At 42.6% G+C, this 19,593-nt stretch overlaps 2 protein-coding genes across 2 annotated transcripts in view; one reads left to right on the forward strand and one right to left on the reverse strand.

Annotated features, from left to right (window-relative positions):
• inpp5jb (inositol polyphosphate-5-phosphatase Jb) overlaps nucleotides 1–1,823 on the forward strand; it is an 83,551-nt gene extending 81,728 nt beyond the window's left edge. Inside the window, exon 13 of the mRNA XM_078227678.1 lies at nucleotides 508–1,823. Within this exon, the coding sequence (XP_078083804.1) occupies nucleotides 508–1,158 (651 nt within the window). The 3' untranslated portion in view covers nucleotides 1,159–1,823. The remainder of the gene's footprint in view (nucleotides 1–507) is intronic.
• Nucleotides 1,824–11,133: 9,310 nt separating this feature from the next.
• pla2g3 (phospholipase A2 group III) overlaps nucleotides 11,134–19,593 on the reverse strand; it is a 47,175-nt gene continuing 38,715 nt past the window's right edge. The window contains exons 5-7 of the mRNA XM_078226114.1: nucleotides 15,260–15,389; nucleotides 13,737–13,865; nucleotides 11,134–11,347 (exon numbers count right to left, since the gene is read on the reverse strand). Of these exons, the coding sequence (XP_078082240.1) occupies nucleotides 11,134–11,347; nucleotides 13,737–13,865; nucleotides 15,260–15,389 (473 nt within the window). The remainder of the gene's footprint in view (nucleotides 11,348–13,736; nucleotides 13,866–15,259; nucleotides 15,390–19,593) is intronic.

Genomic DNA, 19,593 nt, shown 5'->3' on the forward strand with positions numbered 1-19,593 from the left:
CTGAGAGGGCAGATGGGAGTGTCAGTTCAGTGTCTTAGTCAAAACATGTCTCCTCCTGCATTCCCCCAGTCCTGCACTGGAGTGTCAGCCTCTACTAGTGGGACCTGAATCTAAAATCTTTTGATTCGCAAGTCAAGTTACAACAGTGAAGTTTGCAAAACGCAGAAAATGAGAATTACATCTGACCACCTTGTGTTACACACTGTGTGCTCTGATATTAAAATTGTGTTTTAATATTTTAAACCAGGAACATGAAAGAAAGTTGAAGGTATATGGGCACTCTTGCCAAATGATTTGGAGGGACTGCTCTGCGTTTCAGGAAGGTACAGGAGGCAAGTGCAGTCTCCAGTGGGATGTGCGGCACTTCAGACTTGTAATGATTAATTCCCAACTATCTTTGTATGAGGTGGCAGTCAGACACAGACCCCAGCTTTTTTCCTGCTTTACTCAAGCATGTAAAGATTATATGCAGACAAATTCAAAGTAAATTTCCTATTTTTCCCTTAGATAATTCTGCCTTCCACAAGTTCCAACTCCAGCAAATCCGACAGCTCTGATTCTAGCTCTGATGGAGAAGAGATGAGTACCCTGAAGCTGATTCGACCCAAGTCCCGCAGCCCCAGCCCAGGCAAAACAAAGAAGAGGCACAGCCGAAGTCGGAGTAAGAGCCCTGTCGCACCAATAACAAAATCCCTGCAGGGTCTCAACCTCACGGTAGGCTCCAAGCACAAAAGCAAAAGCCGCAGCCCTTCGCCCAGAGGAGCTCAGGTGTCAGTCCCCAAACAACTCAAACTGCCAGGAGGCAAAGCCACTGCAGGAAACAGCCAGAACCCAGCAAGCAACCTGAGGGACACACTTTCACTTTCAGCCCCAATTACTCTCAAAAACCCAGCAACTCGGGGGAAAGATCAAACCATTTCTGACAGAGGAGCCGCCATTACAGGGAGGCCTAGTAGCCAGCCTCAAGAACTGATGGTACAAGCCCGTGACAAACAGCAAAGCGACAGCGCTCAACATCCACATTTGTCTCCAAAACTCTTTCAATCACCTCGTCAAGATGGAGCAGTCGCTTTGAAATTTAGTGAAGGAAATCAACTCTCCACTGGCAAAACACAAGAAGTGCCGGTGTCTGAGTCACTAGCACCAATATGGCAATAGGAGGCCAGGGCAGTGCAATATATTCAGAGAGAAGCACTGGCATGAAGACTACTATGATCGCTGGAGAAGGCAAAGTAACAAGAAATCAAAGGTCTCTTGTTGCCGTGACGGGGCAACAAAGCACAGAGAGACTGGATAGACTGTAATTGTTACTCATAGTTGAAGGATGTATGGGACAATCGGCCTGCAAGGGTTATCCTGATTTTTAATGTGATATGAGCTACTCCAAGAGGCTTAATAACTTTTACAGCCTGTGGAGTTGCTGTGTGAATGGAATTATTATGTAATTATTTAATTTGTTACTGAATTTACACTGTAAATAATGCCATGACCATACCAATGTGTGATTGGAATTCAGTGCATGCACATACCAACAAGCCTGCTCCTAGTTGTTATCTGTTCTGTTGCCTCTCTGTCTTTCTCTCTTTATGACCTTTGTGCTCTTTTCTATCTGCGTGACCTTGTTTCTTTCCTTGTTTTACCTGCTGTCTTCTTCGATCTGTGTCTCTTTTTGATTGTCTGTCTCGCTATATTTGCCTTGCTGCATTTTAGTTCTGTAACGGGGCAATTCTGAAATTGTGTGCCCTCCTGGGGAAGTCACCCTTTCAAGCAGCATGGGTGGGAGACAAGAACACAACATTGTATTCTGTAGCTTTGAGCTCCATTTCGCTGCCCCCCCCCCTTCCCCCCCCCCCCACCCCACCCCGCCCCCCCACCCCCCCCACCCCGCCCCCCCACAGCATGTCTTTTTGCTGGGAGTGTGAGATTAAAGCAGTGGTTCCCAAACTTTTTTCACTGGGCCGCACTTTCGGAATAAAAACTTGCTCGCGCCACACCGAATTTTTTATTGATAAGAAATACATTCAAAAACAAAAAAAAACTCCTAGCAGTGCTTGATTCATAACATAGAACACAACTACTTTATAATATGATCATGGGACATCCAGAAAGTATAAAATAATGCTTGTTTAAACTATGTTTAAATGTTTCTTTGATTGTCCTTGAATCTTCCCGCCATCCTCTCGCCGCACCAGTGTGGCGCGCCGCACCCTTTGGGAACCACTGGATTAAAGAATCAGCTCTGATCTGTCTTTCTCAATGTTTATCCATTATCTGTCACTCTCTATTGCCTGACCTTTACTGTAACAGTGAGTACCATCTTATTCATGTGGACAGTAGGAACTTGGGAAGTGTGCAACAACACATTATATAAAAGCAAATTACTGCGGATGCTAGAATCTGAAACCAAAAGAGAAAATGCTGGAAAATCTCAGCAGGGTCTGGCAGCATCAGTAAGGTGGGAAAAGAGCTGATGTTTCGAGTCCAAGTGACCCTTTGTCAAAGCTTTGTCAATGCTTTGACCAGCTTTGACAAAGAGTCATCTGGAGTCGAAATGTCAGCTCTTTTCTCTCCTCACAGATGTTGCTAGACCCTGCTGAGATTTTCCAGCATTTCCTCTTTTGGTGACAATACATTATATTCTGTTTCGGAAAGCAGATCCCAGGTGTTTTAACTCCTGAGCATGCTGTCCATTCATTTCTTGCCTGACCGGGGAGAATGTGAGGAGTACAGGCTTCTGGAACATTGGCTGGTTCTTGGCTGAGCGCAAGCACTTGGGTAATTGTGGGGAAGGTTGCTTTCATTGTGTGTCCCCAACTTTCCTTTCTCGTTGATGCTGGAGCAAAGCCGCAGATTGTTGGGCTGTATTTTTGGTGACCTGCTTTCTTCTCAATTCATAGAATCATAGAATCGTACAGTGCAGACGGAGGCCTTTCGGCCCATCGACCACAATCCCACCCAGGCCCTATCCCCATAACCCCACTATTTACCCTAGCTACTCTAAGGGGCAATTTAGCATGGCCAATCTACCTAACCCGCACATCTTTGGAAGAAACCAGAGCACCCGGAGGAAACCCATGCAGATGCAGGAGAATGAGCAAACTCCACACAGACAGTGACCCAAGCCAGGAATCGAACCCGGGTCCCTGGCGCTGTAAGGCAGTAATGCTAACCACTGTGAAACCGCGCTGCCTCGGGGCTTACTGCACTATCCAGCTTGCATTGACAGGTTACTTCTGTAATCAATGTGTAGGAGAGGGGGCGTCTCACCTGCTGAATAACTCACTCTCAGGAACAGCGGGGGGTTCCTGGTCCTCGTTTAAATCTCCACTATTTGTTGACAATTCACCCACTACAGATGTAGAAGCTCATCCAGTACAGATGTGGAAGTTCACCCAGTACAGATGTAGAAATTTATCCGGTACAGATGTAGAAATTTATGCAGTCCAGGTGTAGAAGCTCATGCAGTAGAGATGTGGAAGCTCACACAGTACAGATGTAGAAATTCACCCAGTACAGATGTGGATGTAGATTAACTGTGAACATGTGTGAACATCCAGCTTCGCTCAATGCGGGGAAAAAAAACATATTATGCTATTGGATGTACATAATTACATAAAACTTCTTGCATTAAATATTCTAATTTTTTTCCTTCTCTCTCCACTATGATCATTTTTTTCCTCTTCTGAATATTCTGGAATTAGCTGATGCACAATTCTAGAGGCATTGGATGTCCTACTGGCCATGGTTCATCTATAAAGTTAGTCAGTACTACTGAGGATGATAATCAGAAAATAATATAACAAACTTCAGTACAAACATGGACTGCTCAGTGTAGGTGAGAACTCTTTAGTAAAGATGGGACTCTTCAGTATGGATGAGGACTCTTCATTTAAGATGTGGACTATTCAGCAGAGACAAGGATGCTTCTAAAGAGACAAGGACTCATTAGAATAAGCCCAGGACTCTTCAGTGTGGGCCTGGGCTCTCAGGAAAGATCTTTAGTAAAGATGAGGATTCATGATTCAAGAGGCAAACCCTTCAGTAGAAATATGGAAACTTTGGTACAGACCAGAATGATTCAGAAGAGAAGAGGACTCCTCAGTATAGACATTAATTTTTCAGTATAAGGATTCTTTAGTGTTGGTACAGCAGGGCTAGTAATTTAGAGACTGACAATCTAGTGATATGAGTTCAAATCCCAAACAGCCACTAAGAAATTTAAATTCTGTTAAATCAAATTAATCTAAATTTTTTTAAAAAGCAATATCTGTAATGGTGACCATGAAATTTCAGGATTATTATAAAAACCCATCTGGTTCACTAATGTCCTTTAGGGAAGGAAATTCGCTGTCCTTACCCGGCCTGGCCTACATCAGACTCCAGACCCACAGAAATGTGGTTGATTTTTAACTGCCCTCTGAAATGGCCTAGCAAGTAACTCAGTTGTGTCAAAGATGTTACAACATTCACCACATGGACTGCAGCAGTTCAAGAAGGTGACTCGCTCACCACCACCTTCACGAGGGCAATTCGGAATGGGTAATAAATGTTAGTCTTGCCAGTGACACCCACATCCTGTGAATGAATTCTGGAACCAAAGGTTCTTCTGCAGTGGGGGCATGTTGTTGTGCAGGTAAGTGGCATTTACAGCCTTGGGTTGGCCTCCCTCTCCTTTCTCTGCCACTGCTGTTCTACCTTGCTGTCAAGTCGCTGAGCCTCAAAGTGGCTTTCACCTTGATGGACCAGGTGGAGCCATGTCAAATGGTCCACAGCCATGTTCTTCAGTGTTAATGCTCCGTGCTATAGAGTGGCCTTAAGCGCATCTTCATACATTTCCTTCTGGCTGCCCTTAGAGTGTTGGCCAATGGAGAGCTGGGAGAAGAGAACCTGGCAAGGGAGGAGGTTTCCAGGCATCTGGGTGCAATAGCCCATCCCCTTCGCAGAAGTAGGGTTTTGATGCTGATAGACACAGCTTGAGGGAGGATGCTAGTGTTGGTCCAGTAGTCATCATATTTGATTCCCAGGATTCGACTCTTCTGCATAAATGAAAGACTCTCCAGGAGAAATGAGAACTCCTCAGCAAATAGGTGAACTCCAGTATAGATGAAGAATTTTCAGTATAAGCTCAGCATCTTCAGAAAGAGCTTCCTGGTGCAGATCAGCACTCTTCAGTAAAGATGTTAGTTTTTCTGTACTGACTAAGGCTAATCAATATAAAGACTCTTCACTGTAGACTAGAAATCTCAAGTAAAAATGTGGATTCCTCAACGTAGATAACAATCCTTCAGTATAGATGAGGACTCTTCTGTAATGTGAATAAAAACATTTAAGTATAAGATGAAGATTCCTCAGTATAAGGACCCTTCAGTGTACATGTGAATTCTTCAGTATAAGGACTCTTCACTGTAGACGAGGATCCTCCATTGTACACGTGGACTTTTCAGTATAGATATGTTACGTTTCAGTATGGACATGGCTTGGAGGCTAGAAAGAACAGGGTCAGGTCACAACTTTATGGCTTGCAATGAGAAAGCAAGTACTGAGAGATCAGAGGTGGAATAAAGAACATTTCATTAATACCCTGTTGTTCAGTGTTGTTAAATCTGCACAGTTGCCTATTCCTGCTGAGTACAGTATTCTAGCAGTAACTTACAATTTACAAAACCACTCTAAATTTGCAGAACTTGTTGACGAGTTCTATCTAGTTTGACTTTAGAGACAACTTTGGGCTTTTAGAGCCTAACTTTACAACCAGAAATATTTTAATAGGATTTCAAGTTAGGATATCATTTCCTTTCACCACAATCTAGGGCACAAGAATTTCACAGCTAAAGGCTTCATCACTTTCTAAATGTAAAACTTTTGTAATGCACTGAAATATTCTGCAGCCTAAATATGAGGAAATCTCTTAACATTTACTGCATTCACTTACACGACAGGATTCGAGTGCAGTTGAGCAGAGTTTGAACTGGAGGCATTGGCTGTCTGTCATTGCTTTGTGTGTTGTGTGTGTGTGAAATTTCTGTCTTCCATTGATTAAGGTCAACTGTAAAACATGACATGCTTTGTGGATGGAAAACTTGCACTGTGGTTAAACAATGATGCACAATAAAGTTTATTGAGTGTAATCTTGAACTTTGTGTTTATTTTACAGAGATGTTAGGCGAGAGCTTTTTCATTATGGGTTATTATCCTGAATGATTCGAAACAGGAGCTTGCTCAAGGTAGGTCTTCTCTCTGGGTAGTGCAGGAGACATTTAAAATTTAAACCTATTTTAAAGCTCAGGCAATCAAACACTGAGCAATGACATTTTGGGGGTTAAGCAATCATTTTCAGGTGTTTAAGGACCACATTTATAAAAAATTGCATTTTATTACATCAGAAAAACAGCGACTAGAAGGAACACAAAATAATCAAAGGTCTGTGCCGCCAACGTGTGTGTCCATCGAATGCCCAGATGACGATTGTAGAACCTGCCAAAGTGATGTAAGTGACTTGAAGTTGGAGATGGATTTGGATCAGGCGTACATCTTTGTGGAAAATGTCCACATTTCTTAATTAATATATAGAGAGTAGAGTTTGCCCTCTGGGCACAAAAGCGAGCCAGGCACAACATTCCTTGAGAAGTGCTTTATCTCAAATTGTTGCTTAAATTCATTTCCACATCAACAAATGTAGAATCCACTATGAATAGGCACAGTGTAATTTTTAATTTTAAAAAAAGCTTCAGAAAATACCCCTGCTGTATTTAAGAGTGGTAACTTTTGATTAGTACAGCTGAAAATGAGATTATCATAAAAAATCACTTTTGATCAGTGTTATCTCTGTAAGAGGTGCACACTCCCATTTAACTTTACTGTTGGTTTTGACTTTAGGATCTTATAAAGGACTAATTTACACAGACACAGGCTTTTTGGCCCAACCACAAACATTTTTATTAAAAGAAAAACACTCCCAATGCCTAATACAAGAACTTTACATTCATGTAATGATGTTGCACGGCACTTATTAATAAAAAACCTCCATAAAAAAAACCACAGGCAAAGCCCCACATTTCTAACCAAACGTCAACTGAAACCCCCTAAGGATTTTGTTGCTGCCCCTAAAACTATCTTTAAAGCTCAGCCCCAATATCCCTCAGATCCAGCTGATGCTCTCAATCCCCCACACAGTTGATCCTGTGGTAGGAGCTGTTGGTCTTGAATTAGGATGGTCATCTTTAACCCTCCTTCATGACTGCAGTGCCAGACTCAACTACCTTGCCCCCTTTATTACAAAATGTTATCAAAAATATCAACGCATATTCTTGGAGACATCCTGTTTGGATGGTCAGTGCTTAGCACCTATGTCGTTTCCACAAGCGAAACAGTGGACCCTGTTCCGGTGTGATGTCTCTGGCTCCTAAGTTGATATGAACTGATCAAGTCCATTACTCTAATAACAATAATATAAAAGCAAAATACTGCGGATGCTGGAATCTGAAACAAGAACAGAAAATGCTGGAAAGTCTCAGCAGGTCTGACAGCATCTGTGGAGACAGAACAGAGCCAACGTTCTGAGGCTATTACACCTTGGCTGTTGTTGATTGTTTGTATAGTGACTGTTATCTGGGGCCATCGGCCCCGATGGTCTCCCAGTTTCTTCAAAACCTGTTTTGAAGGTTAACTCCTTATAGACAGATGAGGTTTGGCCTGTTTGCGATACTTGCTTCTCTGAAGCTTTTGGGGTTTTACATTTAATGAAAGTCCAGTTGGCGGGAATTCTGATCCTACATCTTTCATCTGTGAGTAACCTAATTTTAAGGAATTGAAAATGAATTAAAAAATGTGAGACTATTTGCGATATTGAGGTAGTGGCCAGTTTATTAGGAAATAAAATAAATCAAGAGCTTTTAAAATAGGCCGATCGGTGTCTTTTTGCCAACTTAATTTTCAAAACTTTTTTGAAGTCCCAAAAAGGAGTGCAATTAGTGGAAACTTGTAATAGTGATCACTTGATTCTGGGTGTGTCCAATTTAGTGGATATGCTGGCCTCCAGTGCGATGTTGTCAAACTAGTGTGAAAAACTGTGGAAACTTGCTGTGTGCTGAACATAATTTCTGCTTAAAATTCTAAAATCTTTTGCATGGTTACACTGACAAAACTAGGACAACCAAACACAAACACTATTCAATGGTCTGCTCTGCCACTTGTATGTACTGATGTGCAGGTTTGCTATTCCCTGCACTAACTGGGTCTGCTTTACTCATTGCTTCCACAAGGTGGAGACAAATGTTAATACTGAATAACAGAATCTGAATAATGACATTCTGAGGTGCAGACGAGAGGACAGCGTGAAACGTGGATTCCTGGTGCATACAATAATTGTGAATATTCAGAGGTTTTTTTTTAGTAGTTTTATAGAATTTGAGGCTGTAGAAACAGACCATTTGGCTGAACCGGTGTGTCATTATGCTCCATATGAGCCTCCTCCAAAGCCTCTTCATCCATCCCTAACAACAAATTCTATTTCTTTCCCCCTTGTGTGTTTATCCTGCTTCTCTATGCCACTCACCTCAACCAGTCCCTGTGGGTAGTCAGTTCTACATTCTCACCATTCCCTGCATAAAGCAGTTTTTCCTGAAATCCCTGTTGGATTTATTTGTGCCTGTCATATATTTGTGGTCATGACAAGCAGATTTCCACTCCATCTGATGAAGGAGCAACGCTCCGAAAGCTAGTGGCGTTTGCTACCAAATAAACCTGTTGGACTTTAACCTGGTGTTGTTAGACTCCTTACTATATATATTTGTGGGCCTTGGTTTTGGTCTCCCTCACAAGTAAAAAAATATTTTCTTTGTCTACCCTTTCATAATCTCAAAGACGTCTTTCAATTCACCCATCCTGTTCAACCCTTCCTGCGACCCCGTGTTTCTAATTGTAACATGAACTTAGTCTATTTTACATTCGGTAAAAAAAGCTGACTTCACTAACATTAACATCATACGGTACAGTCCCAGAATCTGTATTATCTGTAACTGTTTGACATTCTACTCACCATGCTAAAAACTGAAGGAAAATTACACCTATTGTTCTGATGGGAAGGTTATGGACTGTGCAATGTTAGCTGATTGCTGGGCAGTCGCAGGGGCTCTGCCATTTGTCTTCAGTGCCTCCACGCTCCCCCACTTCCCTGCTGCATTAGGAAGGGGGGAAAAGAATCAGTGAGAGCTTCCACTTCTAACAATGGAAAAGTGACTGCTGAAGAATTGTTCCTACATGGACATCAGCTGAGGACAGGGCAGGTTTAGTGATTGGATCTTGCACAACTGATTAACCTCCAGACAATCTCTCTTTTGGACTCATTCATTCAAAATGCTAGGAGTGAGTTACTATCTGCACACCTGCAATAAATGTTAGTGCAATTCAAAAGCGAAAAGACTGGGAGAAGAAACAAAAGTGCAGACTTGCCTTGCATATTGTAAAGAATGAGAGAGCCTGGAGTATGTTTCCAAAACGTAACTTTGTTATTTCAGATCCTGATGCTTAACCATGTAATTTAACTTTGTAATTCTGCCCAGTCCCTGCGACCTACCACCAAACTACAACTGAACTATCCAACTAAATAAATCACTCAATAACTTAACATGGCATATCACTGTAGTATGTGTCATCACGACTTGTCACTTCAAATGCCATGGCAAGACAAGTTGATTAGTATTGTGTTCTTTGTCTCTTATAGAGTTACTGGTTGGGGTACAATTTATGGATATGCCCTGTCAGTACATTACAATATGGCATTCCTCAAGAGTGAATGCAACAGAGAGTGCCAGCAGGTTATCGATTGTGCAAAGCTTCACAGTTGACCCTGAACTTGTCCTTACCTGATGTCCTTCCAGCATGCACAAGGCCACGTACACAAGTTGGATTGTTGCCATGTCATGTCAGATCATTTGACACCAAATTGATATTATTAGGACAATAAGCGGAGGAATGAGAGGAAGAGTGAGCAAATGCACACTTCATTTATCTCAGGGTTGGGTGGAATGGGGGTCGTACCGCAGAGATAGCCCAGAAGATGCACTGGGGGACCCTCAGAAAGACCCCATGCAAAGCCTGCACCGAATTGCCTGGGAAGTTTAAACCAGATTCCAATTTAAATCAGAAACTTTGGATGGTCCCAACTCTCATAGCAGAATAGTTAGGAAAAATTAGGAGGATTAAAACCACTTCTAACTCCTGGGCAACAATGGTACTGATCACTCCAAACCTCCATGACTACCCTCCAACCTCTGATCCACTGACTAACCTCCCCTGACTCCCTCCCCAAATACCTCCCTGACCATCTGACCCACCTCTCCACTCCCCAGACTACACTCAACCCCAACTATGACCCTGACCACCCAACTAGCACCCCACAGCCTCCAACTATCCCGCCACCCCTCCCGACTACCTAAATACTCATTTATCCTCCCCTGACATCACCCAATCACCCTACCCCATTGCCCATTTACTTAGTCACTTGCCTTTTTGCCTGCCAAGGCCTTTAAGCTTATCCTTTACAGCAGTTTGTACCGTTAAATGGGAGAGTGGTTTCATTTGCCTTGATGTTGCTGTCCTGTCCAGGAAAGCCTCTGGAGCTGCTCCGCTGCAGATTTTCACCAGGCTCGGGTCAGAAGATTGGGTGAAAAATGTGCAACTCCATTCTAATGTAAGTGAAGAGGTGCAAAAAGGTAATCTGATGGTGATTGTCATTCCACACAAGTTCTGGGTCTAGGGATCCTTACCATTCTCTCCAAAATCCAATACAATTTATTGTTACACTTTTGCAACAATTGTAAGTCACAATCAGCATGAAGATCTGCTGAAGTGAAAGTGCTTTGATGTGGAGTTCAGAGTTTCAATGTTGAAGTGGTTGATAAAGTCTTCATTTTACTCGCACTGTTTCTTCCATCTGTTCAAACCTTTGCCTATTTATCATTCTCTCAGAAACGAAATCTAGCATAATCCAATCACTCCTATCTGTGTACCCTTTATCATGATCTTTCTAACTTTGGCAATGGCTTGCATTAAATCTTAAATATAAAATATTTTTGCAATTGTTCAAATCTCTGAAACAGGTTAATTATTCTAATACAGTTTGCAAATAATTCTTTATGCTTTTACAGTTAAAGCCTGAATCATTTGTAAACACTTGTTGTACAGTTTAACAGAGTCGGTGCCAGTCGATGTTTCATTTTTGACTCTTTCTTGTTGTTTAGATAATGGATAAAGAGATTCATCCACAGTCCTTCGGGCTTTTAGAATCTTCTGGAGATGTTTGGGTTTGGAAAGGACAGCCACAGTGGAATGTAGCTGTTTTTCACACCTAGAAAATAAATCATTTATTGTAATGGGTAAATTGAGGACACTATCAAGGCCAAGCAAATGACCCACTGTATGTTGTGCACCATGGGGCCACCTTTACATTGAGCTTTCTCAGAGACCATTGTGAATGATGCAGTGTTCTGCTTCTCAATTATCTTTTATTAATCTCATGATGATGCTTACTCTCAATTACCAACATCCCTCCTCAGATCATTTAATTCAGCACAGACTTGGCCATCAAACTTTTGCAGCTAAACTAATTCCTGCAGTTTTGTCCATTTGTTGAAGACTTGCTTAATTTACAACACCAACCTAAGAAATTGTTGCTTGTTTAAGGTGTGAAGGGTGTCAGCAACTGGAATACATTCTAATCTAATGCTACATTTGAGTGAGTATGGAGCACTCCCATGTTGAGTATATTTTAATTAGATGCTACCTGATCACATCAAGCACATCCCAGGCCAGGTACAACATGGATTGAATGTTGAGTGAAACTTCCTCAAGCATGGGTTAAATGGAATGCAAGATTCTCTCTGCTTCAACAATATGCCTTAAGATCAACCTAGGAATAGGACAGGAATGGGCAAACCTTTTAAAGCTTAGATCTATATGTGATGATCTTCAGATGTTCTAGAGCCGCAATGCATGGACAATCTTTACAGATCCATTTTTATTACTATTGCGCACACGTGAAGGAACCTTCAGATTTTTCCACTAATCTTCCAGCTTTCCTTCACACACAATTCAATTTGTGCCAGAAACAATCCTGCTTCACTGACACTCTAACTTACCGACTAACTGACTTCCACAGCCTTGCTCTAATGTGGAAAATCTGTGGAAAATTTGATTTGACTTGAAAATAAGTTTTCGCCACATACTGGAAATCAAATTTGAATCAGAATACCCTGTGTCTCAATACAGTCGATTCTAATATTCCTGTTCAGTGTTAAATATTTTCTCTATTTCCAAAAATTGGAGGGCCAGCAGTGAGAGGGTGAGTTAGGGGGCCAGAGAAAGTTTTGCTGAGGGTAATATGGCCCCACTTAAAATCAGCGGGAAACGACGAAGGGATTTGTTTGTAATATATATAAATGATTTGGAGGAAAATGTAACTGGATTGATTAGTAAGTTTGTGGACGACACAAAGGTTGGTGGATTTGCGGATAGCGATGAGGACCATCAGAGGATACAGCAGGATATAGATCAGTTGGAGACTTGGGCGGAGAGATGGCAGATGGAGTTTAATCCGGACAAATGTGAGGTAATGCATTTTGGAAGATCTAATACAGATAGGAAATATACAGTAAATGGCAGAACCCTTAGGAGTATTGATAGGCAAAGGGATCTGTGTGTACAGGTACACAGGTCGCTGAAAGTGGCAATGCAGGTGGAGAAGGTAGTCAAGAAGGCATACGGCATGCTTGCTTACATCGGCTGGGGTATTGAGTTTAAAAATTGGCAAGTCGTGTTGACGCTTTATAGAACCTTAGTGAGGCCACACTTGGAATCTAGTGTTCAATTCTGGTCGCCACACTACCAGAAGAATGTGGAGGCTTTGGAGAGGATACAGAAAAGATTTACCAGGATGTTGCCTGGTATGGAGGGCATTAGCTATGAGAAGAGGTTGGAGAAACTTGGTTTGTTCTCACTGGAGCGACGGAGATTGAGGGGAGACCTGATAGAAGTCTACAAGATTATGAGAGGCATGGACAGAGTGGATAGTCAGAAGCTTTTTCCCAGGGTGGAAGAGTCAATTACTAGGGGGCATAGGTTTAAGGTGCGAGGGGCAAGTTTTAAAAGAGATGTACGAGGTAGAGTTTTTACACAGAGAGTGGTGGGTGCCTGGAACTCGTTGCCGGGGGAGGTAGTGGAAGCGGATACGGTTGTGACTTTTAAGGGGCGTCTTGACAAGTACATGAATGAGATGGGAATAGAGGGATATGATTCCCGGAATCGTAGGGGGTTTTAGTTAAGTCAGGCAGCATGGTCAGTGCAGGCTTGGAGGGCCGAAGGGCCTGTTCCTGTGCTGTAATTTTCTTTGTTCTTTGTCCTTTGTTTTGAATTCTCTGAACAGCGCTGAAACGAATCATTGATCTTATTCCTTCTCCTTCTGTCCTGCCAGTCTTGCTGCCTGCTCTCTGGTTCTCTTCCACTTAAGCTGTTCATGGCCAAAGCTGTTTACTTCCCTCCAATGTACAATTTAACAGGTTTAAAGCACGAGGAATAAGCCACAAATGTGTGTCAAAGAGCCCCATGCAGCTTGTGAGCCTTGGTTTGCTCACCCCTGGAATAGGACCTCACACCACAACAGGGAACCCATTTGATTGACCCTGGTGACCCCTTCCACATCAGCACAAAGCACCGATACTAAAAACAGAAGCGTCACTCACGGCGCCCGCTCCTCTTTGCTGCAATTCCCCAGCACTGATTTCAGCCGGAAACAACTCGGCGACACAAATTCCAACAGCAGCTCTTCCACTGTGTTCACATTCACTCTTTTCTTCATCCGTTTTGCCAACCTAAAAGAAACCAGAATTGACAAAAGTGACAAAATCCAATAGATGTTCCATTTGTTAATATTTAAGTTCCCTCTTATCAGACATGTTGATGAAGTGAGTGTTGATTTTACAGTCACTGATAAATGTAACAAAACTGAAGCATTTTGGTTGTGAGGGATTTAATACTGGATTCTTTCTTGCTGGTCACAGGGCTAAAGTAGGGTACTGTTTGTAAAGAATGCACATTACAATCGACATTCACACCCCAGGACTGTGCATTAATATACAGAAATGATTGTTACTATTGTCTTTGGATGGAGACCCATCTCACTGATCTGCCAATCCACTGATCACAAGCACCTTTCAGGTGGTTCACGATATATGTTTGTTTGTTGGGCAAAAGCCATTTTATATCCAATGAAAGTCTGACTAAAACTATTAATCATATCCACATTTAGGTAATTTCCTTTGTTCTGATTTATCATCAATGAAACATGGACTAACTGCAACCAGGGAGCAGTATCTGAAGCAAAAGGTTTTGTGATCAAACACGGCCATGTCTGCACTGGCATTTGCATTTCAAGAATCAATCTTAGGTTGGGTTTTAGCAGAGGAGAAATATCATTGGTGGTCTTGATTATTGCAAGTAAGGTTTGTCAATACTCTGTGTACACCTTTAGCACTGAGTACTGTTCTTTTACCTGTACAATATTACATAAATATGTCTAGTAGTTTATCAATTCATCTGATCAAGACTAATAGCATATATTCTTCCACTTCTTGAAGCAGATCGCAATGGAGAGATCTCTTTTTAACCCTTGCTACGTTTCCTTCAATATTGAGCGTGTTTGAATCAACTCAGGATCAGAAATGGCGAAGAATCGCAGGACAAAATAGAGAATGACAATTCTTTACTATCGGAGGCTCAGGAAGAAAAGGGATTAATAGCAAGTTCAAGCTTCTGCTTGGTGTCGGAAGTTTTGCAATGAGATATGCTGTGTTATAGATCTTGGCGTTCCTCTCTTGCTGGACACACCAGGGGCACTAGAGTTCAATCGTGAACCCTGCCCTAGTCACCCGCTCTCCAGTTTCCAGGGGTTTGTCTCACAGTAAATTCACTGAATTAAGCTTTAAAATTAAGGGTAATTCACAACTGGTGAGGAAACCTGAGGTTTTCCTCCATTTATATCACTGATATTACTAGGGTGATAAGGATCCTTCTCAAATAGCTGATCTCAGCCATCACATCACTTGGAGCTAAAGGCCTCTGAAGGTCTGCACTCCAGTGGGAAAATCAGCAGGGCCCCCTGCCCCTGGTCACTGTACAGTGACCCCTACTGAAGAGTTCAAACATAGACCTTGTATGAGGACTGGATCCTTGATGCCCCTGCCAGCCTGTGGAGCAATGAGTTTACCTCTTAGTGCAGTCGCAGTGATACAGAGTCTTGTGCTCCTGGTTGTAATAAGAGAATTTGAATTCCAGTGGAGAGATCGTGTGCTCACATTGATCCAGGGGTTTGTAACACTTGCAACTTCTGGGATTACCTGTAAAAGGAATGCATATTATTAAAACACTTTCCTGGAGAATTCTTTACAAAGGATAAATTTCTGCCCTTTCAGCTGCCTCAACTCTCCCACTTTTGGTAATCCATTATTGGCAATAATATCCCTACAGGTTATATTCTTATTATTGTTAGAAAATAGTGTATTCTCCAGCTCACTATGAACGATGTAATGGCAGAACTGCTAGTAAATATTACCGTAGCATTGCTCAAGTGCATCAGCAGCTACTCACTTTATTAATAATAAGTCTTCCATGTCTAGTAGCAAAGGAGTAAAGGTTTGGGATTCAGTAGTAAGCAAATGATGCTTCCATTGTACAGAGCCTTGGAATTCTATATGGAATTTTAGATTTTAGACACAAAACCTCAGGAGAGATATAATGACCTTTGGAAGACATCCAACCTGGATCCACCAGACCGACATCGAGGCATAAAGAGTTAAATTGTAAGAATATGGGGTGAGATTCTCTGGCTGCGCCCGCCCCAAAATCGAAGAATCCCACCTGAGGTCAATGGACCTTTGTGTAGTTCGCCCCCTGCCCGTTATGATTCCCGTGGTAGGCAGGATGGGAGAATTCCCCTCTTGGACATTTGACCTGTATTCCTATTAGTTAAGAGGACTGAGGGGTGACCGAGATTTCTGAAAAATGAGAGGATTCGATAGGGTAGATACGTAGAGATTATTCCCTTTGCTGGAAGAATCCAGCACAAAATGACATAGGGTGGAACTCTCCCGAAAAATTTCTAAATCTAGTCCCCATCAAGAAAACTGGTGAGATTCTAGCCGGGAGGTTTGGTGTGATTCAGTTCGCAAATCACCCACACTTTGAAATTTTTTTGGAGCCTGGAGAGATACTCACTGAATTCTTTCTCACTTAGAAATGTTTTTGGAGTGGAGACCTAAAGATGCCGGCAAAGCCAGCTCCTAGGAAATTGGGATGCCCTTTAAAAAGGGTGCCCCGATCTATGACAACCCTACACACCCACCCCCCTCAATTAAGGCACCCCCCAGCCCCAATCGCTGGCATTAGGCAGATCCCTCCCTTGCTGGCACAAGCCCCCCCCCCCCCCCCCCCCCCCGTGAGTATTATCTCACTATGGGGTCGCCAAAGGCTTCCCCCTCCACCCTTGCAGATCCCCACTTCTCATCTCCCCTCTTCCAGACCCCCAACTTCCCATTGCACTCAAAGATCGGTGAATTGCAGGAAAATCTGGCTCCAAACTAACCCTGCATATTTAAATAATTACTTAAGTATGCTAATCTGTTTCACTCCATCGCTGAGTGTGAACCAGATTATGTCAGGGCGTGGGGGCTGAGAGAATCCCAGGCCTACTGTGCTCAGGGTTACCTGCTCTCCATATAGCATAACCTGTGGCCGTAAAGGTCACAGAGCAGAAAGTTTGGGGGGAATTCTCCCATCCTGCCCACTGTGGGTTTGGTGGTGAGTGGGAGCAGAGAACCTAGCGGGAGTTGGAAATCCACTGGTGTAAATAAATGTTGCATTTCTCCCAATGCCGGGTCGGTTTTCCTGCTGACTGGTGGTGTGAATTCCATTTCCGATCATAAATGCTCATTAAGACAGCTGGTCACTGCACTCCCATCAGGTTGTGCAATCTTGCATCACGTCATCGGGAAATTACATTGGTCTAAAAGCCGATTGATAAAGAATGGTGTGTATAAGACTTGAGGAGAGTGCAACACACACAGTGCTACGATGCTCCTAGTGCATTGTTCACCACTCTGATGGGGCAGACCAATTCCTGCCCTCCATCTCCATGCTGAGCTGCATTTCATGGACAGCACTATGCTGCATGGACCCCCTGTGTCACCAACTCAGATCGTACTATGCCTGGGGTTGGGGAGCCCAGGGATCTCCTTCTCCCTCTCCTCAAGTGCCCCACACCAGTGTCTATCTGGACAGCACTGTGCTGTGAGACACATGCAACCACCAAAGCAAAGGTTCAAAGTTTCCAGAGTGGGGTGCAGGATGAGGCAGGGAGTAAATGCAGATCAGCATAAGACTCTTACCCTAGAGTATATGTCTTGGTTTGGGCCACTACCAGTTTGGAAACCCAGATGCGCAGAGAGTCACATTGCTGTTGAACCCTCCTCAGCCATTGCTATCGCTCAAACACTAAGGGTCAAGAACGCACCCATCATTCACTCCGAATAAAGAATTACACACATCTCCCTGACAACACACAAGGATTCGGAAACAATTGAATGCCAATCTCCAAAGGGGACAATCCGAGCATGAGGACAGCTGAATCTTGGAATAAGAGGATTGCAAAGATCCAAATCAAAAAGCTTTCATCTGACCATTACATTCACATACCCATGGAATGGTTTTCAAAAAGTGCAATTTATTTAGTGATAAATAAATGACCCTGAGATGACATCAAAACTTCTCAATGAAAGTAAATTACTGTGGCTGCTGGAATCTGCAACAAAAACAGAAAATGCTGGAAATCTCAGCAGCTCTGACAGCATCTGTGGAGAAAGATCAGAGCCAACGTTTCAAGTCTGGATGACTCAAAACATTAGCTCTGTTTTCTCAAAACTTCTTAACTTTCTTAATCCTATCACTGTCTTGCTGAAGCCCCAACATCTACAGCAGGGGTGGAGGCAATCTGATGATCTTGGTGGATGTCCTCTTGGTGGCCTGAGCCCTGGAGGGACCCAGACTCATAAGGGTCTCCTGCTCGGGGGCAGAATCACCCCTGGTATCTTGTGCTGCTGGAGTTGGTGGGGGCTTGGGCAAGAGGGGACTCTGAGCAACTGCAAACGTTTGGGGTGTCCTGCGAGTTTCTTCCCTCTTACTGCCCTAATAACCTTCTCTTGGATTCGGGACAGTGTTTGTCCTACAGAGGCTTGGGGCCCCTACAATGTTTTAGAGGATTTGATTTAATATGTAACTCTATGCATTACACTATGTATTACCTTTAGTATTTATATTCAACACTGCAACTTCAGAGACTTGCAGACTGTGCTCTTAATCAGCAGCTGGGAGGTGTGACAGTCATTTTCCAGTATACAGAATCACGGACATTGTATGCGAAAATATTAATTAAGAAGTTGGAGGGGACAGTAGTACAACATCACAACCAATTATACTTAGGGCAAGAATTTTTTTTGAAATGTAACTGGGAAAAGTAATCCAGGGAGTCAACTTTGTGAGGAAGGGCATTAAATAAATGACATTCTCTATCCAAAAAGCAAGCAGTGTAATGGAATTAAATGCAAGAATATTAAGATCAGAGCTTGTATTGTCCATGATTCAGTGTCAGGTGGAGTGAGAGGGAGATGGACATAGAGTTGTCAAAATCCTAGCAGAACTTTGATCATGATTTAGAGGGGTGTTGTTATCAGAGATGGTCAGTAATTTCTTCATTATGATTTACAATGAAGAACATTGATTCACTCAGAATTTACTGGGTTAGGGAAATGATTAAACACAAAACTACTTTGTTATCAGACGTGACAGGTGATAATGGCAGACATTTTTTAATTTCTCTAATTAGCACGTTATTGTTTTGAGACATGAAAAATGATTTTGATTTGCAACGTTAAGTTCATATTTGAAATTGAGTAAAGGAGACAGTTTGCATCAATTCTTCTGATTTCAAACCTATCTTAAATTGTAAATCCCTCAAGAAATATTTTGATAAATGTAAATAAGTTTAAGTTTATTTATTAGTGTCACAAGTAGCCTTACATTAACACTGCAGTGAAGTTACTGTGAAAATCCCCCAGTCACCACACTCTGGCGCCTGTTCGGGTGCATTGAGGGAGAATTTAGCACGGCCAATGCACCTAACCAGCAAGTCTTTCAGACTGTGGGAAGAAATCAGAGCACTCGAAGGAAACCCATGCAGACACGGGGAGCATGTGCAAACTCCACACAGACAGTGACCCAAGCTGGGAATCAAACTCGGGTCCCTTGCGCTGTGAGGCAGCAGTGCTGACCACTATGCCACTGAGCCGCCCCAATGCTAATTTGATAGGAATTTTAAAAAGATTGATGGAAGAATTGAGATTTGGGCACACTGCATAGCCCTAACATCGCCCTTTGACACTGCTGTTCTGGTCCCTGTCACATTTTGTCTCAGTCTTTGCTGCTGTGCCACTTGCCTGCTAAGATATTTCAAGTTACTTCTTGGTTCAATGAATAATAACAGTAAAACAT

Source organism: Mustelus asterias, chromosome 13, assembly GCF_964213995.1.
Source record: "Mustelus asterias chromosome 13, sMusAst1.hap1.1, whole genome shotgun sequence".
NCBI classification, from domain to species: Eukaryota; Metazoa; Chordata; class Chondrichthyes; order Carcharhiniformes; family Triakidae; genus Mustelus; species Mustelus asterias.